Here is a 24,951-nt window from a genome sequence, read left to right as displayed (position 1 = left end):
AAAATTTATATATTTTTTAAAAATATATATATAGATATATATACTACACAATCGAATTTTGATTTCAATTACCGATAAATAAAATAGATTTTATAAATAAAAATTACAGTAAAAATATTTAATAATTATTTTATACCGCACATAATGCGGGTTGTTTACCTAGTTAATAGTATTAGTAACAACATACAATTGGGATAAGACACATATCGACACCTCAAAAGTTCATTGTATTTGGATCAGTATAGTGACTGATAAATGCACGAATGCATATCCCGGATCTGTCCAAAGATGAGATATTCAAAGGTTTTTTTTGATGCGTGTATCCTTATTCCTTACAAGTTATTTGCAAAGAAAGCAAACTACATTTTTTCGACAGCTACATGATCACATTGGCAAACGCATGATGACTTCCGGAGAATCGCCCCACCACTACTGACTCTTCTTTCAGCCTAGTTTGGTACAAACCCTTTGTAACATAACATAAATTTGCTTAGAATTTTTTTAGTTCTTAGTTTTATAGATTAAAAATTTATCATTCTTCCGTATTTTTCTTCTGGGATGTAAAATAAAAACAAGATAATGATTTTTTAGCAAATCGGTAAAGACAAAATTATGTAGTGGTTAACAGTTTATATATGATGAGTTTTAAATCAATTCTTGGAATGTGAGAGACTTCATTTCGAAACTTCTTGTTCAAGTAGAGGTGCTAACCTCATTGCCCAAAGCCTCACGAATGATCTAAAGGCTACTTCCTATATAGCCTCAACTCATCCGATTTGGTTTAATAGAGTTTTTCATGATGACTGATGAGAGAGTGTCTTTGCCTCTGTTTGTTGAATAGTGTGGGGTGTCCTTTTATTGTATGGCTCTTGTGTTGAGTAATTTGAGTTCATTCTAATGCCCTTTAAAATGTTCAAAGTGGCTAGAGATTGGGGTTGTGGTAGAGGAGTTCTTCTTTCTCCGGCAGGTTTAGTAATGGTTTGCTTTTTGTAACCTCTGTAACCATCCTTGCCTGTTTAGAGTCTTCTTTATAATTATAAAGTAAAGATATAAATTGTTGGCCGAGTTTATTTTTTGTTGCCATTATCAAACTTTATCTATACTGTAAATATTGTCCTTGTATACAAAACAGTACATAAACAGATATAGGGGACCTGCAGTAATAATATTTTTCATAAAACATAACCACAAGCATGAAGGTCCAATGCTTAGGGATTTTGGTAATACTGTATAAGTATAATTTATTACAAAAAGGAAGAGTTACTCCCACTTACATCTCAATCTATTAGTATGTCTAAATACACATTTAACCAACAAAACCCCATCTGCTCTTCTCAGCCCAAAACTCTCCACCAACACATAACACCCAAATCTCCTCCAATCTATACCGTTGTTACCATTCACATTCCTACAATCTCTTCTAGAAACCCTAATTGGTTCATCCCTCTCCACTCTCACCACTTTCCTTCCTCCTCCCACCCACCCTCCTTCCTCCATTACCCTTCTCATCCTTTCTACCACCACGAAACTCAACCCCACCGGAGACCCTGAACCCGTCTTTCTCCTCCTCTCCCCCGGTCCACGTGAACCTTGAACCTGCCTATACCAATAAAACCCTCCATGCCCCTCTTTCTCCCCCTTAACCGCCTCCATACCCTTCACATAGTTGGCTTCTCTCACGACGTTCGCCTCTACTCTCACCACTTCTTCGTTATCATCACTGTTTTCGTCAATATCGTTGTTGGCTTCATTGTTTTCGCAATGGTAGATCCGTTCCCAGTATTGGGAAAGTGTGATCCTATAAAACATTGACTTCCTCATTTGGTGACTTACACTACAATTCTCCTTCACAAACATAAAAGGGCAATACCATTCTCCTACTATCACGCTCCCTGACCTAATCGTAGAGACTGGAAATCCGAATGCAGGAAGACGAGCTCTTAGCTCATCGTCTAAGCCTAGAGCTTCTCTAGGTCTCCTCGGATGTAGGCTCCTCGAGGTTCGTAGCTCCCATCCTTTCTTCTTGAGAAACGAAGGAGGTGTACCTTCTGGTGCCACAGATTTCGCAAAGAACGTCTGATCGTGATGCCGATTGATCTTAACCGTCTGATATATGTTTCTTGGATCCAAAGGTTTAGGTTTCTTGTCATGCAAGACATCTGGAAAACAACATAACCCTCTCTCTATCTCTCTAGAACACACAGAAACTTTCCTGAAATAAAAAACGAGAAGAGTTCACAAAACTATTTTTTTTTCCTTTTTAATCACCAAAAGACTAAACACAGCACTCAAATCTGAAATTAAGCCTTAGAACTTTGATATTCTCGTATGTTTTTTTGGATCTTACCCTTTGTGTCTGCCTCTAGCGTGAACAACGTAATACCGATTCGAAGACAAGGGTTGGTCGAGAGCCGGTATGAATAAGACCTTCTTAACCGAAGTCTCTCTGTTACCAGAACTGTCTAAGTGAACAACTGATAAGATTTTGTCTTGAGGTAACGGAAGCTTCTCGATTTTTGTCCTCGTACACATCCCGAAACAGAACGTGTCCTCTGTTTCGGCTTCTTCGTCTGTAATAACCAGAACGCCGGAGAACGGACCTTCCGGTGACTCCTCCGAGAGCGTCTTGTGATATTTTCTGTACTGCGATAATGTCCTCGTCACATACATTTTTTGTTCTTGAAGGTTTAAGGAATTAGTGAGTTATGATGATGAGGTTTCTTCTAATATCACAATCTGACTATCTGAGGGGGTTTATTTAACAATTTTGGGGGTGGAAACGACGAGATTATAGAGTAGTGGGGTGGCTCGATATAACTTTTGATAGTGGAGGGTAAAGTTGTGTAATTTATGTGTTTTCTGATTGGCAAGTCTTTAACTTTGTTTTCATAAAGAAGACATAAAAGATAAAGCTAATTATAAGAGTCACATTCCACTCTTAAGTAATCAGCTCTCAGTAAATTAATTATATTATTAAAAAATTTAAATTAGAGATTTTCTTTTCTTTTCAAAAAATTTAGATTCATTGAGATTTTTGTCTCTAAATTTGTTTGGTTTATATTTTGTAAATTCGGTTAAATTATTGGTTAAAGTAAATTATTTGAGTAAAACTATACTAAAGAAATGAAAATCATAGAGATACCTGTAGCCTGGAGCCACTCATATATGAACAGCTTTTTGACTTAGTGGATGACTAAAGAGATGCTAAAAAGAGGGGCAAAAAAAGGAATAAAGACGTATATAGAAAAGAAATTGTGTTAATAAATTTAAAGTTCTTATGAAAGCATATAAGATCGTAGATTTAAAATATTTTGAATAAGACAAACCAATTACCCTATGATATCCTTAGCGTAAAGTTAAAGTACACAGATGAAAATTTTGATGGTTTGTAGTATGAACGTCTAATTCGGTCGAACCTCATTGAATTCCGATCCTATTTAAGCTAGTTTAATAATCAAAACCGTGCTCATTCATTCACATATTAAATTCTCCCAAGCTAGCCAAGAGGCGAGAAGGGGACAATAACAAGACTTAGTGGACGTTCCCGGTTCATTCATGTCCAACTTAAACTCCAAAAATTACCGTTTACTGAACGTTTTATCTCATGTGTTTTTTAGAGCTAAATGGTTTACACTGAAAGAACAAAGAAACCAAGAGTATATTCTCTTTCAATAATGCTTTTTCTTCTTAATTTTTCTTTTGTTAGTGTTTACAATTCTATTTATATATAATACTATAGAACACTCTAGACTTCCTCGAGACAACTTTATCTTTTAACTTCCAGCTGTATTGATAGGAATTGATGAGCTTTTGAATTTGCAGGTCTGTTCTTCTGTCATGCGAGTTTGTTCCGCTGTTGTGCAGTTCTGTGTTGTACAATTCTGTTTTGTGCAGTTCTGTTCCTCTGTTTTGCAGGGTTGTATTGTCGAGGGAGACTTTGTCCTCTTCTGTTGACTTGAACTGGGATTATCTTGTTGGGCTTGGGCTGTGTCTCCATTCTTTGTGTCAAGGCCCACTTTATCTCTTACACCCTCCCTCAAACTTGGCGTGGGTGAGACGCTAGTAGCAGACACTCCGAGTTTGCCACGAAGATCAAGGAACAAAGGACGTGGTAGCAGTTTTGTGAAGATATCAGTCAATTGTAGTGTTGCAGGTCTCTCTGGATCGATAAAACCTGAAGGTTGATACATAAAGACAGGTTCCTGCAACTCACCGTGCAAAAATGCAGTCGATACATCAAGTTGCTTGATAGTCCAAGACTGAGCAATCGCCGTATCAAGGACTAGACGTATGGTAGCGGTTCTTACGACAGGACTAAAGGTTTCAAGATAGTCCACCCCCTCTTCTTGGTCAAAAACCTTGGCAACAAGACGAGCTTTTAACTTGTCGACTGTTCCATCAGGCTTAAGTTTCGTTGTGAAGACCCACTTGGACGACAAGATATTCATATCTTCAGTAGGCTCAGTAAGAGACCAAGTTCGCAACATATGAATGCGTCTATTCTCTTCCATGACTGCATTGTTCCAACCCGGATGCTTCATGGCCATGGTAATGTTTTTTGGTTCATCTGCAGTGTGTTTGGAGGTGAGCAAAGTATATCGTTTGTTTGGTTTCTGAATTCCATCCTTTGATCTGGTCGTCATGGGATGAAGACTGTTAGTGACAACTGGTGTGGTGACTGGTATTGGAACATGATCACCGGTTGTAGTATCAGCAGAGTCTGTATTAGACTCAATACCAGAGTCATGAGGAGGTGTCAACTCTGTAGCAGAACCTTCATCAGAGTCCTGGAAAGGATTCAACTCTTCTTCTTTGAGATTGACATCCGACATTGTTGTTCCCGCATTGTGAGGCAAGGTGGTATTAGTATCGTTTAATGGTTTGGAGGAAGACTGCAGGTCTGGTGAGGACACTGGTGAGGGAGACGAATACATTTGTTGCCAAGCTTGAAGGAGAGGAGTTGTATACGGTGGAGAGAGATGATGAAACTTCTCTTTGTATGGAAACTGACACTCATCAAAGATGACATGCCTAGAGATATACACCTTACCTGTTGGGGGATAGAGGCAGCGGTAGCCTTTGTATTGGCTGTGATAGCCAAGAAACACACATTGAAGCAATCTTGTATCGAACTTGTTCTGAGCTAGAGGTCGCAGACACGGGTAGCAAGCAGAACCGAAGACTCTCTGAGAAGAGTAGTCAACTTTTTCTTGAAGAAGATTTGTATAAGGACTAACATCATTTAAGGCTAAGGATGGTAGGATGTTAATGATGTAGTTGGCTGTGAAAAATGCTTCTACCCAGTATTTCAAGGGTGTGTGACTATGAAATAGCATAGACAGCCCAAGCTCTACTAAGTGTCTATGCTTTCTTTCTGCAAGACCATTTTGTTGTGGAGTGTAGGGACATGAAATCTGATGATGAATCCCATGCTCTTGGAGATGTTCCTTGAATTTATTACTTGTAAACTCTCCACCCCAATCACTTTGAAATATTTGTATTTTGGCATTCAATTGATTTTCAACCAGCTTTTGAAATGCAGTAAAAACTGAGAAGAAGTCTGACTTTAAATGTAACGGATAAAACCAGGAGAATCTTGAAAAATCATCAACAAAAACCACATAATATTTGAATCCTTGGTTTGACACAACCGGTGAGGGTCCCCAAAGATCACAATGGATCCGATCTAAAGGCTTTAAACTGCGAGAATTAGAAGAAAAAAACTGAAGCTTGGTGCTCTTTCCCATTTGGCAAGGCTCACAAACGGGAGATGTTTTGCTCTTATTGATTTGAATTTCATTGCAGGCTTGAAGATGCTGCAGAGATCTAGAGTTTAAGTGTCCTAGACGATGATGCCAAGTTTCTAAGCTTGCTGCACATTGTCGATTTGAATAACAAGCCACAATCTCCGGATTCTGCAGCACATAGAGTCCTTCTTTACGAGGACCCTTGAACACCACCTTCTGAGTGTTTAAATCGATGATGTACACATTAATAGAATCAAAGAAAACACCACAGGTCATCACATAACTTGGAGACAGAGAGCAGAGATTTCTTTATGTCAGGACAAACTAACACCTCATTAATAGGAATAGTACCTTTGGACGAAGATATGGTGGTGGACCAACATGAGTTATGGGAAGATAGGCTCCATCCCCAACCATTACCGTATCATTGCCTTCGTAAGCAGTGGTGCCTTGAAGACCAGAGGTAGATGACGTCACATGTGCTGTTGCGACTGAATCGGGATGCCACTCTTGACCGTTGTCATCAGATACTCGCAGAGAGGCAAAAGCTTGAGTTGGAACATCACTTTGGTAGTTGTTATCGAACCTATTGTAGCATTTGAGGGCTGTGTGACCAATGCGACCACAAATCTGGCAGATAGGTCGCTCACCTTGAACTTGAGGAGAGGACTGGTGTTGAGTGAACTCACGACCTCGTGTTGTATATCCTCCTCTGCCTCTGTTTTGACCAAAGCGACCACCTCTACTTCTCGGGTGTGGAGCAAACTGCGGAGCACATGGATTCGTCTTCTCTGTCATGAAGGCAAGGTGAGAAGTGATAGTAGTTGTGTCCTCATACGACTGTAGTTTGCTATCGAATCCTTGAACCTCTGAAATCACATCGTTGAAGGTAGGTGCTGGAAGCTTGCCCAAGGAACTCTGAATGACCGTTGCAATGGGGTCATACTCTCTTCCCAGTCCATTGAGAAAACCAAAGATCTTCATAGATTCGTCTACAGGTTTCCCAATAGAGCTGAGAGAGTCGCAAATGGTTTTGAACTCTTGACAGTAAGCAGAGAAGGGTTTACCCTTCCTGGTCACGAGTTGCAGGTTGCGACGGAGGGAAAATTCTCTAGCCACGCTGCTTTTATTGAAATTTTCAGCAAGCGAGACCCAGATTTGACGAGAGGTTTCAAGGCTATGAACATGACCAAGGACCTCTTCAGATAGAGTTCCAAACAGCCAAGACCGGACTAGTTGGTCGGTACAAAACCAAGCCTCATACTGAGGGTTCGGGACTTCGGTGGTGACATCACCATTTGTAACACGACGGGTCTGAGCTGGGACCAAGACAACTCCGTTGACGAACCCGATGAGTTTCTGACTGGACAGGAGAGATTCGAACTGCGTCTTCCACAATAGATTGTTGTTGTCGTTGAGCTTGAGGGTGACTGAGCTCGAGACATGGACGTTGTCGGGAAAAGGATATGCGGTTGCCATTGAAATGCCTGTGAGAGCTTAGAATGGCTCTGATACCATGAAAGAACAGAGAAACCAAGAGTATATTCTCTCTGAATAATGCTTTTTCTCCTTAATTTTTCTTTTGTTAGTGTTTACAATTCTATTTATATACAATACTATAGAACACTCTAGACTTCCTGGAGACAACCTTATCCTTAACCTCCAGCTGTATTGATAGGGATTGATGAGCTTTTGAATTTGCAGGTCTGTTCTTCTGTCGTGCGAGTCTGTTCCGCTGTTGTGCAGTTCTGTGTTGTACAGTTCTGTTTTGTGCAGTTCTGTTCCTCTGTTTTGCAGGGTTGTATTGTCGAGGGAGACTTTGTCCTATTTTGTTGACTTGAACTGAGATTATCTTGTTGGGCTTGGGTTGTGTCTCCATTCTTTGTGTCAAGGCCCAATTTATCTCTTACATACACCAGCATTCATTTTAACACTCAATAATCACATATGATAACTTTAACTACCATATCCAGTTCTTGTTACCTCTCGGCGGTCGGCACTCCATACAGAGCAAGCAAATCCTAGCGATGAGACGCCCGCGTAAGGACCTCAAGTCTCATCAGGAGGACGAACCAAAGACCCATGTCAAACAAAGAACGATCAATGTCCGAACAGAACGCTTGTCATATTACTACCCCGTTTGCATTGTTACTTGGCTACCATGCTACTTTGTTATACTTCACTTTCTTACAAGATAACCATACTATATCCATGCATGAACCATAACCAAGTCCATAAAGACATTATCATGAACTATAACCATGGAAATATGGAGATATATATGTTTAGGAACTTTTAGAATATTAGCTTTTCTATAAATTTTATACATATATAGTGTTTTATACCAACATTATAATATAAACTTTTAGCTAGTGCAGATCAGTCAGAAATTTTTTATCCAATATCTGATTTGTTTGTTTAATAGGATGAAATTGAATAAGCCAATAAATTTTGAAACAGTGGAGCAGGAAGAAACGTAATAGAAATGATTTTTTATTATTATGATTATAATTTAGTAGACATTATCCATTTTTTCATACATCATCCATTATCTCATTTTAACTGCTCCTATGACTTTTCACATGAAAGAATTATCAGAAATCATATCAATTAAGAAGTAAATAAAACTGAAAAACAAAAAAATATCCGTTGAGTAAATTTCTTGTACAGATTATAAACCCACAACCATAAAAATATTTTACTACGAATTATATCTTACATATGTATGCTCACATATATATATATATATATGTATGCTTGTATTTTGTGTTAATGAGGTCGATGATCAAATTATGAATCTTGCTTAATGAATCTACCCAACTGTTTTTTAGTAAAAAAAAATATAATTCAAATGAGTTAATTGAGAGGTTTTGTGCGAATGCAGAGAAAAAAAAGACTTTGTTATCTAATTTATTTCATCTATTAGCGTTTTCGCGTGCTATACTTATAAAAGTTTGGTTAAACAACATCTTTGATTACGAATTTACGATTGTATACTTTCTTGTAATCTCTCTTTCTCTTTTAATCTTCAGAGCCAAAAACTTAGTTGAGCTCTTAATTTAGCCATTAGGTGAATTATGTAGTGACGAAAGGTGCTTAAAATAAAATCGATCGCCGACTTGTTGACTAACATAACAAGTCCATTACACTTATTTATTATGAAATAACTCCACAGACTCGTCCGTGATTTTAAATCGGTTATTCTAACGATATCAATTCTTAAAATTTACACTATACAGTTTTGTTTCTAGTCAACTTAATTAAATGTGACACACACATGTACATATCTTTACAATGAGTTAAAAGAGAAGACATCATGACGCAAAACCCCAAGTTTGAGTAGAGTGGTTAGGGCAGTTGAAGAAAGAACGCCTCTACTCTTGCCTCTTCATCTTTTTTTTTATAAGTTTATCCTTAATGGAAAGCTACAAAACAAAACTGCTAAATTCACATTTTCTTATCATATCATTATACTATTCAAATAATATATTTGTGTGAATGTACAAGATAGCTAGCAAGCCTATTGAAATTACATTTTCCTTGTTTTTAGGGTAATTAAATTAATTAAATACATGTAAAACAATGTAAATTTTGAACCTTTGATGATTATTGGACGTCTTAGGTTTAGTGACTACTTGTAATGTTCTATAACCAACAAAATATCATTAGATCAGAGAATCCAAATTCAAATATACGGATTGACCATGTAATATGCATTTTAAATGTCATAAACTAACCAATAAACCTATACATACAATGATTTATATAATTTTTTACACTACTTTGTTATATTTTTATACGCATATAGTCCCTATCTCAGTCCCTATCTCATATGTATAAATAAGACCCAACCCACCCATCATCGTTTTGACTCCTACTTAAAAACGTACAACACAAAAAAAAAAAACATTGACTTAAACCCTCTTTTTTCGATGAGAGACTCTTCAACAACAGCATCCACCAAATCCTCACCGTTATGGAAACCCTTTGCCTCAAACTGCTGCTCGGTCGATGACCAAACCGTCTTCGGCAATCTCAGCCGTTGCCGACCTTCGAGATCAGAGTTCTCCAAGAACCATCTCGGACCACTTCCTTCCTTCCGGCGACTCTCTTTCGCTGATCTAAGCCGTTCTTCATCGGCTAGGATCAACGAAGATCTTGCACAGACTCTCGGAGCCGATTTAGTGGATTTTCAAATGTGTGAACTCAAGATGATCACTCAGAGTTTCTCTGCGAACTATCTTCTTGGAGAAGGTGGGTTCGGTAAAGTGTTTAAAGGTTACATGGATGAAAATCTCCGACAAAGCCTCAAGGCTCAGCCGGTTGCTGTCAAGTTATTGGACATTGAAGGACTTCAAGGACATCGTGAATGGCTTGTAAGAACGTTTACCAATAATTGCATGCCTGATTGATTATTGAGTTTTTTTTTGTTTTTTTTTTCACTTCTTACTATTTTCTAATTAGTTTTTAATTATGCCATATTTGATTACGCATATATAGTTTATATTATGGGGCATCCAAAAATTAGAGTTCTTATAGAACAAAACCACTCCTCATAATTTATATACATCAAAGTCAAAGATCTTTGGACTCATGTTTTTATCTTTAAATACTTAAGGGTACAAAATTATATTGAAAAAAAGTGTTTGGTCATAATAATATGGATTAAGTATGCATATGATAATCTTGTCGTTTCTTTTTGGGTGTCACGTACATCGTAACAGAATTGTTAGCATGATATAATAGTTGGTGAGACCACTTTGTTAATTATACACTTATACACGTATCTTTTTAGTTTAGTCTCTAAGAATATAATTAATTACATTTGTTTATGGTTCATTTTCAGTCTGAAGTCATACTTCTTGGACAATTAAAGCACCCGAATTTAGTCAAACTCATAGGATACTGCTGCGAGGAGGAGGAACGAGTCCTCATCTACGAGTTCATGCCACGTGGTAGCCTAGAAAATCACCTCTTCAAACGTATGAACATTTTTAATAATTCGCATTCGTATATCTATATTTAAGTAATTAGTATTTCATTTAGTTTTCTAACTACTATCGTACAGGGATTTCACTATCACTGCCGTGGGCGACGAGGCTGAAGATCGCTGTCGCAGCTGCTAAGGGTTTGGCGTTTTTGCATGATTTGGAGAGTCCAATCATTTATCGCGATTTCAAGACTTCTAATATCCTACTTGATTCGGTAATTTTAATTATTTTACACCGCTTGAAAATTATTAAATAGTAGTATATATTTTATGTTTTAGGAAAATTATTTATTAATTTGATGTGCTTTTTAAAAAATAAAAAATAAAGGATTTTACGGCGAAGTTATCAGATTTTGGTTTGGCGAAAATGGGACCAGAAGGATCCAAATCTCATGTCACAACTCGAGTCATGGGCACTTATGGTTATGCTGCTCCTGAATATGTTTCAACAGGTACACAACATTTGTCTTTTTTCCTTGCCAGTAATTTCTTTTAGTCAATTTTTAACTAATTGTTGGTAAACACACATAAAGGTGAATCTGTCGTGGACATTCAATTTTATCAATAAATTTCGTTCGATCAATTTTATCTAAGGCATGGGAGCGCAATATTTTCAGGGCATTTAACGACAAAGAGTGATGTGTACAGTTACGGCGTAGTTTTACTCGAGCTCCTAACAGGAAGAAGAGCCACCGAAAAGTCACGACCAAAAAACCAACAGAACATCATCGACTGGTCAAAGCCTTACCTAACGAGCAGCCGTCGTCTCCGATGCGTTATGGACCCAAGGCTCGCAGGACAATACTCTGTCAAGGCGGCTAAAGATACGGCTCTTCTTGCATTACAATGTGTGAGCCCTAACCCTAAAGACAGGCCCAAGATGCTTGCCGTTGTGGAAACTCTAGAGAGTCTCATACATCACAAGGACATGGCGGTTTCTTCTGGTCATTGGCCCTTGTCTCCTAAATCTCATGGAGGGAAGGTCTCGCCGAAGGTTCGAGGGGATAGGGATAACAGGAGTGGTAGGAAATCAGCTCCGGGTTCGTTAAGATCTTGAATGTAGGGTTGCATGACCTTAAAGATACAAATAACATGTCGTGTGTGTGTTGTGTGCATATTATATGGTCATACGTATCAAAGTGTGACATAATTAATGAGAGTATTATGACTTCCATTAAGAACAATGCCATTAAATATAAATGTAATAGATTGTGATCCCACAGGTTTTTATATAAAAATATTGAATCAAATTAGCTATGAGATTTATTTACCTCCAAAATGTTTAGATCATAATTATTTTGGTATAGTAATTAATATCATATCATATAATGGACCGGGCTATTTGAACGAACTTAACCACAAGCCAAGCCCATAAATATTTCGGCCTTGAGCCCATCACAATTCAGAAACCCTAGGTTAAGCCAAGAGAGTATAAAAACCCTAGTCCGTTGTACATTTTTACAGTAAACCTAAATTTCTCTCCTCATATCGCCGCCTAGTTAAGTTTTAAGGTACACAAAGCTTCTCTTGATTTGATTTTTGTGTTTGGTTCTTTCGATCTAAGCTTCGAGAACTTGGTTTGTCTCTTACCTCATTATTTGTTTACGTTGATCTCTTCGTTTCACATTTCTCTAGCTGCTTAAGTTTTGGTGTATGTTCTCAAGTTGTTCTGGTTTTATGAACGAAATGATAACCCTCGGAAACCATTATAAAATCAAGGCCTTAGTCTCTGATCTGCTCTTTTGCTGGAAACCATTTTTTTTTGGTTTCTGGTTAGAAACACTCTAATGAGCTTGAGATTTGGCTATCTTAATGATGCCATAGGCCTTTGATCGAGGGAACATTTCGTTTCATATTTCCAGATTTCTTGAGAATGTATCCTTTGTTGTCCTAGTGATCTCTGAAAGTTCTGTTTTTTCTTTGGCACATTGCTGATTTGATTGTTGTTATGTAGTTTTGTATGCAACTTTTAAGTCTGGTGGTACTTAATTTTCATTAAGAGTATAGCTTATGTTGTTGTCGTTTCCTTGATCTTGTTGTTCTCTTCACAATCTGTTTTGCGCATCACTGTTTAGATTACTATAGGGGTCTTCTCTATTGGTTGTAATTTTGTAATACATGGTGTTCATTTGTATGAGTGTTTTTTGCTTTATGTATATTGGACTTATTGCATTTTTATTGTCATTCTTACATTGAGATTGATATGAATATGTCATAGGATTGGATTTGTTGTTATCTTTATGTGTATATAATTTATCTTATTTTCTAGTGTTTGTTTCTGGTTGAAAGAATGTCTCACAGAAAGTTTGAGCATCCAAGACATGGTTCGTTGGGGTTCCTTCCTAGGAAAAGGGCTTCCCGACATCGTGGAAAAGGTAACTTGTGAAAGCCTATTTGCATCTGTTCACCAATTTCTTGCAGCTTCTGTTTACTTGGTAGATTGAGTACAGCTTACTTGAATGTATATAAGGTTTTGATTATTTACAGTAATGTGTAAGCCAAGTTTTAATTTAGCAATGGCTTGTGTAGGTCTGATATGATATTCCTTGATTATGTTTTCAGTGAAGGCCTTCCCCAAGGATGATCCGAGAAAGCCTTGTAGGCTCACCTCCTTCTTGGGTTACAAAGCTGGGATGACTCACATTGTTAGAGAGGTTGAAAAACCTGGTTCAAGTGCGTTCTCACTCTCTTCTTTTTTAATGAGTCCCAGCACGGCATAATTATTGCATGTGGTTTTGTGCTGATCTTTGTCATTGTTGTTGTTGCCAGAGCTACACAAGAAGGAAACATGTGAAGCTGTGACTATCATTGAGACACCTCCAATGGTGGTTGTTGGTGTGGTTGGTTATGTGAAGACACCCCGTGGTCTGCGTTCTCTAAGCACTGTGTGGGCTCAGCATCTGAGCGAAGAAGTGAGGAGGAGGTTCTACAAGAACTGGGCCAAGTCAAAGAAGAAGGCTTTCACCAGATACTCAAAGAAACATGAAACTGAAGAAGGTAAAAAGGACATTCAGAGTCAGTTGGAGAAGATGAAGAAGTACTGCGCTGTCATCAGAGTTCTTGCTCACACCCAGGTGCTTCATCTTTCTTAATTGTTTTATTCTAGGTGATCATAACGTCCCCAATTGCTTTTATTGATGGTTAATTTGTATTCTGATTAAATTTTGATATGCATTAGATAAGGAAAATGAAAGGGCTGAAGCAGAAGAAGGCACATCTGAATGAGATTCAGATTAATGGTGGAGATATTGCAAAGAAGGTTGACTATGCCTGCAGCTTATTCGAGAAGCAAGTCCCTATAGATGCTATCTTCCAGAAAGATGAGATGATTGACATAATTGGTGTTACAAAAGGAAAAGGTTACGAAGGTGTGGTTACAAGATGGGGTGTGACCCGTCTTCCAAGGAAGACTCATCGTGGGCTTCGTAAGGTGGCTTGTATTGGAGCTTGGCATCCTGCTAGAGTCTCCTACACGGTGGCTAGAGCTGGTCAGAATGGGTACCACCACCGTACTGAGATGAACAAGAAAATTTATCGGGTTGGTAAGGTTGGCCAAGAGACTCACTCAGCCATGACTGAGTTCGACAGGTAACTAAACTGACAATCTGGATATGTTTTGTTCATCTGTCTAGTAGTAAACTCAACTTGTGCTCATGTTCTGTTTTCTTTTTGACAGAACTGTGAAGGATATCACACCGATGGGAGGATTTCCACACTACGGGATAGTAAAGCAAGATTATTTGATGATCAAGGGTGGTTGCGTAGGGCCTAAGAAACGTGTGGTGACATTGAGACAAACTTTGTTGAAGCAGACGTCTAGGGTTGCTACAGAGGAGATCAAGATTAAGTACATTGACGTGTCTTCCAATCATGGACACGGTCACTTCCAGACTTCCGAAGAGAAAGCCAAATTTTATGGAAGAGCCATTAAAGCTTAAGATTTTTAATTTCAAAAAATTTGTTTCGTTTTAATTTCAAAAAATTTATGTCATTTTGAAATATTATCTTGCTTTTCGAGTTTTGACGGTTGACTTGTTCCCTTATTTTGGATATTATTAAAGTTTTTTTTTTTTTTATATCAAATACTATCTCTCTTTTCTTACGGTTTATAAAAAAGAGGGTTTATATTCAAGATTAGAACTTATCAGATTGGAAAATTTTATTGGTTTAATAGTTGAAGATTTGCAGCTATCATCTTGTTATTCGAGAATGGTTTCTGTGTTGTTAAGTGGTTAAAACATGTTTAAATGACTTGGGGTCTTGTTGTGTCTCTGCTCTGTGTATGCTAATAGCATCGGAATTTATAAGGCCAATAAATTCTTTTGGAATGTAGTAGGGTGTGGATCTTCTTAGTTTGTTGTTATTGTATAATTTTGCTTAGGGGGCGTAAACTCAGTTCCAAGTTTAGATTGCATATTTATGAAAAACGTTTAAAAATTTTGTGAGTTTCTTTGACTTTTGACGTCTGAGGCGTGGAAAAGTCATCATAATCTTGGCTCTACGAAAAGTATGATCCTTTCATGATACTCAAGTCTATTTGCTTTGTGTCTACAAGCATTTTGCGACATTGTACAAAACCCTAACCTCACTAGATATCGTTTTGCTCATCTTATTATTTGATTTATTGTTTTGGCACACGGCCATGATTTGTGATGAGTATCCGAGTCACCATCTTTAAATTTCTCTCTCGAAATATCTTTGGACTTAGAACTTGAACATGATTACATGGGTAACATGACTGCGTGGTTTGTCTAAGATCATTTTGTGGATGGTCTTTTTCGAGAATGGTTAGTCCGTTGATTCAGTATTATGGTAATAGAATCGCTAATGATAATCAGATTAAAGGCTATCAAACAAATCAAATGTGCTTACTTTAGTGTTATTCCAACAATCTGACGGCCTTACTACTAGTCACCAAATTATGAACTATAAAAATTTCTTAGGAACCCTTTAGAAAATGAGAGGATACGAATGAGAGCAGGCCCATTAATGAAATGAAGGGCTTTAAGGCCCAATATACCAAAACCTAGTCCGATGCTGTGCTTTAAGTTATTTTTGTAGCTGGAGCCTTAAGGGGTTTTAGTTTTAGGGTTTTCTCTTCATCAATCGAAGCTTTTGAGACTTCAGAAAGAGAGAGAGAGAGACAAAAAAAAAAAAAAAAAAAAAAGAAGAAGATGGATTCGTACTCTGCGCCGCCGATGGGAGGTGTTTCGCCATCGCCTGAAGCAATGATGGAACAGGTCAAGACACAACTCGCTCAAGCTTACGCCGAAGAGTTCATCGAGGTCAGTCTCGTTTTCCTTCTAATCTTCGAAATCCTCAATCAATTTGAGGGGGTTTTTTTTTTTTTGTTTTCTAATTAGTACACAAAAGTTGAAAATTTTCCGACCAAACTCATCTGATCTTTGAATTATCCGACAAAAGTAGACATTTGTTGTTGTAATTAAAAGGTTGTGTTTTTTTTTTTGGTTGTTTGTGGTTGTGTTGCAGACTCTGAGAGGAAAATGTTTCGAAAAGTGTATAACGAAGCCAGGATCAAGCCTAGGAGGGAGTGAGAGTAGCTGTGTTTCTAGATGCGTTGATCGTTACATTGAAGCTACCGGAATCATAAGTCGATCTCTTTTCTCCAAACAACACTGATGATCAAAAATTACTATCTCTTCTTTTCTTATGATTTTATTTATATAAAAAAAAAATGTTTTATTCAAGATTAGAAGAAGACAGCAAAATTTACATTGGTTTAATAGTTGAGAGAGATTTGCAACTATCAACTTGTTTTTTATTCGAGAATGGTTTCTGTGTTGTTGTTGTTAAGTGGTTAATTAAAAAACATGTTTCAGTGACTTGGGGTCATGTTGTGTCTCTGCTCTGTGTATGCTTAGTAGTAGTAGTAGCATCGGAATCTATAAACTCTTTTTGGAATGTTGTTGGGTTGCTGTATACTTAAGTTTGATGTTATTGTCCAATTTTGCTTAGAGGTCATAAGCTCAAGTTTAGAATCCAGATATAAAATCTGTGTTAATCTTTCTTTGGCATTTGGGTTTTGTGGCAATAACCTTAGTGAAAACGTCTCTATGAATATAGTATGATCCTTTGTGTCTGCAAACATTCTGCAACAATGTACAAAATCATAACCTCAGTAGACATTGATGCTGTTCCTGTTTTAGACTTTGTTGTTTTGGCACACATGTATGGGTTTTTGATTAGCATTCATCCCAATCACTATCTTTTAATATCGCTCTTTGGACTTCTTGAACATGATCTCAAGCTTAGCTGTGTGGTTTATCTATCACTCTGTGGACTGTCTTTTTCAATAATGGTTATGACGATGAGAGAGAGAGAGAGAGAGAGAGAGAGAGAGAGAGAGAGAGAGAGAGAGAGAGAGAGAGAGAGAGAGAGAACATATATGAGCTTTTACTGGGTATATGTAGGTCTCGCATCGACTGTTTACAGCTTAAAAACCTAACAACAACATATTCGTTAAAGAACGGTGTCGAATAGATAGGTAATAGGTTTATGTAGCGAGATTGACTGAGATGGAGTCACAACATGAAAGATAGATAACCAAGTTTTTTTTTTTTTTTTTTGATTACTAGTCTCTCCCAAATTTCATTATACAGTATCTTTGCAACATCATGATGCTAGTGGGTTGATTTACATCACAACTGATTCAATAAAATTGCGAGGAAGAAGGAAACCATTGAAAACTTCATTACCACAATTCAAGTCAAGACTGTATTATTACATTTTAGCTTCGATAATATTCGCGTTCTGGAATAGTAAATTTGAGTAAGGTTTTTAGCCTTAATTAAACCTTCATTCTTTGAGGGTAAGAAGCTAATTATAGTCACTGCCAGAGATAGCATTTTGGATTATTGAGTCTTAATTTTAAGGAAAAATTACTAAAAACTATGTGGTAACAAATCATCATCCAAAAATAGCAACATTTGAGATCCATCTCTTCTCTACTATAAAAACCTTCAACAAGTGTTTCTTCATAATCCAACAGAGCCAACTCCAAATACTATTAGATAGGCAAATAAATAAATTGAGCTCCTAATTGGGGTTTCTTTAATAAATTATTTATTTATTTAATATATTTGGAAAACAACAAAATTATACTTAAAAAATAATATGGGGATGTCTAAAAGTGTCAAGGTTATTCTATCTCTCGCCCTTGTAGTGTTCTTAGCTCTTGCAGCAACCACGACCGAGGCAAAATACATAGACTATGGCGACATGAATCGTGGAGATCATGCTAGAAACTGTGACAAAGCGCGCCCTGAATCCTGCAAGAAGGTAGAAGCTAATCCATATAAGAGAGGATGCGAATTGGCCACACGTTGCCGTCGCATTCCAGGTGCTGCAAAAAACTGAATCAACCAACCAATCCAAGAGCATACAATATACTAGTTTCCTATCAATTAAGAATATGTTGACAGGCTTCTGATTTGGAGTACCACTCTTGGCTATCTGTAAAACACATATTACATCCTCATATTCATTTGTTAATGAGATTCTTTTCTTACCTATTTTTGGCTTTGTGATAGATTGTAACCATATAATGTTATGTTCAATCATATATAAAAATATATTTCAGTTATAATTCGATATGTAAACAATCTTTCGAGCTATTTTCACTTTCTTATGTTCTTAATTCAGTTTGATATATGCTTTTTGACACAATAACAAGTCAAGAATTAAGGGAAAATATGGAACAGTACTTTTATTCATCCCTAGCTAGGATAGATTTCAACAAAGAAAAGCGAAAACTAAAACACAATCCATATATGTTTTAGGCTCATTTAGAAACATAGATTCTCATACAAATTAAATACGAGCTCTTAAGTAGAATATATTGAAAACTACTGGCATTGAAAATGGTTTAAACGGCTGCCTAGACGTTAGACATCATCCACACTGTTTTCTTTGACCGTTACATTACGCAAAATAATCAATCATGCAGACACTGTAGGTAGATTAGATAGTATATTAGACGATTAATTGTATTCAGCTTAGTCGACTTTTTCAAAACTATTTTATACATAATACATATATTACGTATGATGACATATTGTAAGTATAAGATTAAACTGTAAAAGCAACATAAAGTAATTAAGTGTATAATTAACTAGATCCTTTTAAAAAAGATGAAAAGGCTTGCCATCTTAAAAAAAAAAAACCGATTATGATTGCTCTTTTTATATACAGTATAAAAAAAACGATAACCTAAACGAAATTTACTTCTTATATTATATTAAACAACTAAATACTGCATTTTTGTGAAAGCTATTTCAACGAAGGAAGATTTACACTGCATTTTGTGAAAGCTATTCTCAACAAAAGAGGATTTAAATATACTTCAAAAGATAAATTTTTCTATAGACATATCTGTCAATTTATATAATCCTTAAAATAAAAAGTAAAATAAAAAACTCCCTATTGTTTCATATATAGGTAAATGTTATTGTATATTTTTATTTTTAATTCTAGAAAACTATTTTTGGTTTTTCAGTTTTTAAATAGCCGGTATTAACTAACGTCAAGATAAATATTATATGGAACACATTCATTTACTAAAATCTTTGTGGTTACTAATCATCATCTAAATATAACCAACTTTGGAATCCATGTGTTTACTACTATACAATCCAAGTCCCACATCTAAAGTTTGAAAAAATTATCACTAATATATAAAGGGTTAGTGTCAATCCACTAATTGCCAATTGGTCTTTTAGTTGGAAGCCAAAGATAAACCCAAATTTAACATGGTATTATACTCAAAGTTAAAATTCTGGTGAACCTAGAAAAGTAGATATAAATATGCCTCTTGTTGACCCAAGTAATGTAGGCTCAATAAGAGGTTTATTATCGGTCCAAATAGGATCGGTTCGAGATGGAGTTATTATCTCGAAGAGGTGTGTTAATATCCCACATGTGGTTATATGGTCCTTGGTTTGAAGGGAAGATTGTTAGGATACAAACCAAAACCAAGTCTCACATCCGAAGTTTGAAAAAATTATCCCTAATAATACTATCATATATGATAACATTGCTGGTATTTTGGCACGGCTCTGTGTGCTCGTTCGTTCCGTATGTACTTTATTTTAAAATTTGATTGATATGTTAGAGCGGAAAGAGATGGCTTTGAGAGTCTCTTTTGCTTTCTTTTGAGCTTCAGAAGTCAGAACATATTGTATGCATCAAGCACCAACCTCTTTGCACCAAAGTTCCCACGAAAAGCTTTTTAGCATTACCTCATCTGTTACGAAACAAACAAAAAAGGTAAGTTGGTTCATAATTTCGAAAAAGATAGGAAAATCGGAGTTTACTTTTGTTAATTATATAGATTTAATTTTGTGAGGAAATAAAATAAAACAAAATATGGGGATGTATTTTCCTATATTAATAAGGCTCTCAATATGTTTAATTTCCATTTAGACTTATCCTTTCCTATTCTTTAGCATCCTCTTTCTCTATATAAACGTTTAATCTTTGATACATGTTCAATAAGAAATACAGCGCAATTTATTGGTTTAGCAGGATGTCTAAAAGTGACATGGTCATTGTATCTCTCGTTCTCGTAGTGTTCTTGGCTCTGGCAGCCACCAAGACTGAGGCAGCAGTAAAAAAATACATAGATTATGGTATTTTTACAAATGATATAACAAATTGTGACAAAGCGTAACTGCAAGACGAAGGAAGTAAAAAATCCTTACACGAGAGGATGCCAAAAGAGCCACCGTTGCCGCCCCGGCCCGAATAGCTCTCCAGATCCAAAGCTGTGAATCAACCAACGCAAGAGCATATATATATATATAATATAAAAAATCAAGTTTGGTTTCCCTAATCAAAAAGAATGTTTTGACAGGCTTCTGTTTGGTTATTGGTTATCTATCTTTATATATATACAGATGACATCCTCATATTAGGCTTGTTAACTGCGAGTTATATTAAACCTCTATAAATTAATAATGTTAGGACCATGATATTTTATTAATTTATAGTGATATTAATTTATCTATAAATTAATATTTATTATTTTATAGTTTAAATGAATAATTATTAATTTATAGATATATACTTTAATTGTTTAAATGTTTAAAATTATGAATTGAAACAGTTTTAGCAAAATAAATTAGACTTTAAGATGTTATCAGTTTAGAATTGAATTTGTAATGTTTAGAAAACATTATTGACAGTAAATTATAATTACTCTATAAAACTATCAAAATAAAAATGGTACATATAGAAATTGAAAATTTTTAAAAAACTTAGATATTTTTATGACATTGTATAGAGTATTCTCTATTATTATAGTTTGAAAAGACAACATAACAATTATTTATAAATATAAGTTTTAGAATTTCAGAATTTTAAAACATATATATATCAACATATATATATATATATATATTTACATGATTATTAATTTACAATACTATTGGGACCATATTTTACATGGAGATTTGAAAAAAATTATTATCTTATATCTTATCAAATTTTGATATTTTTTATACTGGCCCGAGTTGGGACTAACAAAATTTATTAATTTATAGTGTTTATTAATTTATAGAGTAATAATTTATAGAGGTTTTACTGTATTTTCTTGGTTCTGTGATTAATTGTAACTCAGATGATGTTATAATTAATCACTTATATTACAATATCTAACAAATATATTTTCCGCTTCCTTACGTTACATACATGCATCTGAGCGAGTTATATTTATTTATTCAGCTTAATTATTATTTAATCAGTTTGTTGTTATTCATTCTTAAGATGAAAAACTATTCTTTAATTCTGATGCACGCTGATCAAGGCTAGTAGCACGCATCCGATTAGATAGGTGTAGTGATATTCTCAATACCTTCTCGGTTGGAAGTGAATCAGAATCTGATGCATACTATCATATAACATTGCTGGTATCTGGGCACGGTACCGTGTGCTCGGTTCGTTCCGAATGTACTTGATTTTAAAATTTGATTGATATGTTAGAGCGGAAAGAGATGGCTTGGAGAGTCTCTTTTGCTTTCTTTTGAGCTTCAGAACATATTGTATGCATCAAGCACCAACCTCTTTGTACTAAAGTTCCCACGAAAAGCTTTTTAGTATTACCTTATCTGTTACGAAACAAACAAAAAAAGGTAAGTTAGTTCATAATTTCGACAAAGATAGGAACTAGTGTTAATTAGTATATATAAAACGAATTTATTAACATATAAACAAATTAACAAGTAACAAGCACATGTTTTAGTTACAATTGAGCATGTTTACACCTCTAATTTCAAGGAAGAAATATTGTATGCAGCAAATTTCTTCGAAGCACGTTAATTTAAGTTGCAATAGTTCTGTTAATTTATCATATAACTACTCTTGTAATTTATAAGAATGACAATGAGATCACAGGGACTAGTGACATTAAAACCTGTTAGAGTTGTGAACGTAAGGTAAGTAATTAAGACCGGGTAATACACATATTGAATTATTGCTATTCGTCACTAATAAATGTTATATATTTATATCATTTAGAATAGACATATATATTGTCGTTTGCATAACGATATTGTTGACTAGATTAGTATTCATTATAAACGTTAATACATGAAATTATAGATGTGCCAACATATAGTACCATGTGCATTGTTATATCAATTTTGGTTTTGGTATGCTATATAATGCAAACTATTTGTTGTAGAGATTGTAGAGAGTCCACATTGCATTGAAAAAACTGTAATGCTGTAACATAGATTTACATGACATGTTATGACTAGGGTTTGCCAAAATGTATAGAATACTTGGTTGGTTTGATTAGTTATATATGTCCAAAACCATATTGAATTTTGCTACCTAAAAAGAAAAATCCATATTAAATTTTAGTTTTTTTTTATGGCAAAAGTTCTGCATTTGAATATATGAAAATGGTTGATATATAGATGTGAATGCGGATACTAGTACGGAAAATATATAATTTGGGTTTGGATTATGTTCACTCGATCGATTTGATAAATTTTCATGATTTCTCATATTATATATCAGTATTTTGTGTTTCTGTTTTGCTATATGTGAAAATCAATCACAACATTAATCATATTCAATATTATTTTGTTTAAATTAAAATTGTGAAATAGCGTTTGAGTTGGGTAAGGATCCCTTGTAGCTACTCTTGTACACAAAATGGCTTGTTCTCATCATCTTTATTCTGAGAACCTTCGCATTAGCACAAAGATTCGTTTCAATCAAAATATTCCAAAAATTTGTCAAAATACATGTTCAATTGTTCATATGTTACTAATTTTTTATACGTGTTATGATATTAAAATAATAAAAAGTAGCCATTCAAGTAGATCCGGTATCTTATTCTTTTTTTTTTTAGAAGTTATATGTGTAACACCAATTACAAAATGTTTACCATTATTTACAAACTTCACTACTAATTTACCCTATTTATAATAAATCCAAAAACTTAGCTAAATCTGTACGTAGCACAGTTTTCTCATATACATTTTACCTCTTTTTATATTAAAGTTCCTGAAATGTAGTAATAAAAAATACTGGTTCTTAATCATGTGAAGAGTGATGACTTTTTCATAGCTTTAGAAGCAGTTAACTACCTCATATAATTCATGTAAATAAACTAATTAAAATTTCCCAAGTGATATTTGTAAGCTAAACCTTCACCGGCTGCATTACCAAAATAGTCAATAAACAATATGTAATCCAACTCGATGCATTACCAAAATAGTCAATAAACAATATGTAATCCAACTCGATGTAGCTATCGATCTCTTTAAGACACCCAACCAATATTCAACAATTTTGTTTTTATTTTCATATGTTTATTTAATCACCTCGACTTTTTTGGCATCGATCACATCCGCATATAACTGTTAGTTAGCACGACCGTTATTATGACATTATGTAGAATTATAAATCTGAATATATATATATATATATATATATATATATATTTTTTTTTTTTGATGTCCTTTGCAAATATATGTTTTAAAATATTTTATTTGTGGAGCTTGCGGCTCAGTCAAATAAAAACAAAAATATAAAAACTAAGGGGGTGATTGACAAAACGACTTTAAAACATTTTTTAGGCTTTTAGCCAATCATATAATTTTGTGGAATGCAAAAATATTTATACCAAATAATTAGACACCAGGCTAAACGAATTTTGTATTGAACTGAAAACAGTTATTATTAATTTTTGCTAACATTATAAACGTTATAAAATTGCTTTTTACCTATGATAATTGATAGGACTTGTATTGTATCTTCTTGGACTTAATATCGTTGACGTACGATCGATCTTGACAAAGCTGGCAGTTCATTGCTTTTCGTATTTATAATAAGAAAAGATATGTGGGATCCAAAACTGGATATATTATATACGTAGGATTCGCTTTACTGTAACTATATCAACCAATAATTTAAAATAGTTATTCTATTATTACGTTTAGAATAATAGACTTTCTTTGAATGTAAAAGTATTTATCATGATTTTCAGATTTTCAAGAAATAAATTTCTGTAAATTATAATGTGAATGTAAAGAGATTTTTACCCTAAGAATAATAGACTTTCTTTGAATGTAAAAGTATTTATCATGATTTTCAGATTTTCAAGAAATAAATTTCTGTAAATTATAATGTGAATGTAAAGAGATTTTTGCGTTGAGAATAATAGAATTTCTTTGATTTTGGAAACCTAGTCTCAAGTCTCAAACTATCTTCCGACCTAGTCTTTTTTTGTTTTTTTTTTTTACTTTCGAGTTTTGACCATTAAAACAACAGGAAACGTCCCATGGTTGTTCACTGGTTTAACGACTCAGATTCGAACTTGTCAATCCAATTGGCCTTTGGAGCCCATGCATCCATAAAAAAAAATGGAATGTAACTTTGCTGGTTTTGTAGGTTGTTAGTTGTTGTGTGTTTTTGTAAAATTTTCGTATTTTCTGTAACTGTCTGTCAAACATTCGAGAATAGGGAATCAGGGATATAACAACTTAGCGTTCACAAAGAAAAAACTTATACGTAAACAATTAATTAAACGTTGATGTAACAAAGAAAGAACATTAAATTTTAAATTTTTAAAAATCACAAAAATACATAACAGTACACACAGCATGTTTTGTAGAAAACAAAAAATCATCATTATATATTAATAGGTTTCAAAGTTCTTGACTTTGAAGATTGAACTTTTCAAGC

At 34.9% G+C, this 24,951-nt stretch overlaps 5 protein-coding genes and 1 long non-coding RNA gene across 7 annotated transcripts; 4 read left to right on the top strand and 2 right to left on the bottom strand.

Annotated features, from left to right (window-relative positions):
- Positions 1-1,146: 1,146 nt before the first annotated feature.
- LOC104752813 (uncharacterized) lies at positions 1,147-2,766 on the bottom strand. Its single transcript, XM_010475065.3, has 2 exons — positions 2,348-2,766; positions 1,147-2,212 (listed from the first exon to the last, which is right to left on the bottom strand). The coding sequence occupies exons 1-2, from the start codon at positions 2,668-2,670 to the stop codon at positions 1,261-1,263; spliced, it is 1,275 nt and encodes a 424-aa protein (XP_010473367.1). The 5' UTR covers positions 2,671-2,766; the 3' UTR covers positions 1,147-1,260.
- A 6,856-nt stretch (positions 2,767-9,622) lies between these two features.
- Positions 9,623-11,987, top strand: LOC104752812 (putative serine/threonine-protein kinase PBL15). Its single transcript, XM_010475064.3, has 5 exons — positions 9,623-10,123; positions 10,594-10,729; positions 10,816-10,952; positions 11,066-11,189; positions 11,355-11,987. Exons 1-5 carry the CDS (start codon positions 9,680-9,682, stop codon positions 11,792-11,794), a joined length of 1,281 nt encoding a protein of 426 aa, XP_010473366.1. The 5' UTR covers positions 9,623-9,679; the 3' UTR covers positions 11,795-11,987.
- A 183-nt stretch (positions 11,988-12,170) lies between these two features.
- On the top strand, positions 12,171-14,820 carry LOC104752810 (large ribosomal subunit protein uL3y). Of its 2 annotated transcripts, none has more exons than XM_010475062.3 (6): positions 12,171-12,248; positions 13,027-13,112; positions 13,300-13,410; positions 13,507-13,811; positions 13,916-14,325; positions 14,414-14,820. In XM_010475062.3, the coding sequence occupies exons 2-6, from the start codon at positions 13,028-13,030 to the stop codon at positions 14,673-14,675; spliced, it is 1,173 nt and encodes a 390-aa protein (XP_010473364.2). In that variant the 5' UTR covers positions 12,171-12,248; position 13,027; the 3' UTR covers positions 14,676-14,820. The 2 variants fall into 2 exon arrangements, with proteins under 2 accessions (XP_010473364.2, XP_010473365.2); XM_010475063.3 differs by having other exon boundaries at positions 12,198-12,248; positions 13,007-13,112.
- A 976-nt stretch (positions 14,821-15,796) lies between these two features.
- LOC147926094 (mitochondrial import inner membrane translocase subunit TIM13-like) lies at positions 15,797-16,580 on the top strand. Its single transcript, XM_087493034.1, has 2 exons — positions 15,797-16,022; positions 16,228-16,580. The coding sequence occupies exons 1-2, from the start codon at positions 15,912-15,914 to the stop codon at positions 16,375-16,377; spliced, it is 261 nt and encodes an 86-aa protein (XP_087349160.1). The 5' UTR covers positions 15,797-15,911; the 3' UTR covers positions 16,378-16,580.
- A 1,163-nt stretch (positions 16,581-17,743) lies between these two features.
- On the top strand, positions 17,744-18,343 carry LOC109129604 (protein RALF-like 9). Its single transcript, XM_019238053.2, has one exon. The coding sequence runs from the start codon at positions 17,872-17,874 to the stop codon at positions 18,112-18,114; it is 243 nt and encodes an 80-aa protein (XP_019093598.1). The 5' UTR covers positions 17,744-17,871; the 3' UTR covers positions 18,115-18,343.
- Positions 18,344-19,405: 1,062 nt separating this feature from the next.
- Positions 19,406-20,660, bottom strand: LOC147926093 (uncharacterized). Its single transcript, XR_015583467.1, has 2 exons — positions 20,457-20,660; positions 19,406-19,999 (listed from the first exon to the last, which is right to left on the bottom strand). It is a non-coding gene; the product is annotated as an uncharacterized LOC147926093 (long non-coding RNA).
- Positions 20,661-24,951: the final 4,291 nt, after the last annotated feature.

This window comes from Camelina sativa, chromosome 16, assembly GCF_030686135.1.
Source record: "Camelina sativa cultivar CO46 ecotype springtype chromosome 16, ASM3068613v1".
NCBI lineage: Eukaryota > Viridiplantae > Streptophyta > Magnoliopsida > Brassicales > Brassicaceae > Camelina > Camelina sativa.
The sequence above is the reverse complement of the archived record's forward strand: the minus strand, read 5'-3'. Positions and strand labels throughout refer to the sequence as shown.

Bases quoted from the DNA above. Each gene is read 5' to 3' on its own strand.
- LOC147926094 (XM_087493034.1), top strand. From the start codon at position 15,912: ATGGATTCGTACTCTGCGCCGCCGATGGGAGGTGTTTCGCCATCGCCT. The intron at 16,023-16,227 runs GTCAGTCTCGTT...GTTGTGTTGCAG, and splicing joins ACGCCGAAGAGTTCATCGAG to ACTCTGAGAGGAAAATGTTT.
- LOC104752810 (XM_010475062.3), top strand. From the start codon at position 13,028: ATGTCTCACAGAAAGTTTGAGCATCCAAGACATGGTTCGTTGGGGTTC. The intron at 13,113-13,299 runs GTAACTTGTGAA...TTATGTTTTCAG, and splicing joins TTCCCGACATCGTGGAAAAG to TGAAGGCCTTCCCCAAGGAT. The intron at 14,326-14,413 runs GTAACTAAACTG...TCTTTTTGACAG, and splicing joins GCCATGACTGAGTTCGACAG to AACTGTGAAGGATATCACAC.
- LOC104752812 (XM_010475064.3), top strand. From the start codon at position 9,680: ATGAGAGACTCTTCAACAACAGCATCCACCAAATCCTCACCGTTATGG. The intron at 10,124-10,593 runs GTAAGAACGTTT...GTTCATTTTCAG, and splicing joins AAGGACATCGTGAATGGCTT to TCTGAAGTCATACTTCTTGG. The intron at 10,953-11,065 runs GTAATTTTAATT...TAAAAAATAAAG, and splicing joins CTAATATCCTACTTGATTCG to GATTTTACGGCGAAGTTATC.
- LOC109129604 (XM_019238053.2), top strand. From the start codon at position 17,872: ATGGGGATGTCTAAAAGTGTCAAGGTTATTCTATCTCTCGCCCTTGTA.
- LOC104752813 (XM_010475065.3), bottom strand. From the start codon at position 2,670: ATGTATGTGACGAGGACATTATCGCAGTACAGAAAATATCACAAGACG. The intron at 2,213-2,347 runs GTAAGATCCAAA...TTTTTATTTCAG, and splicing joins GCTAGAGGCAGACACAAAGG to GAAAGTTTCTGTGTGTTCTA.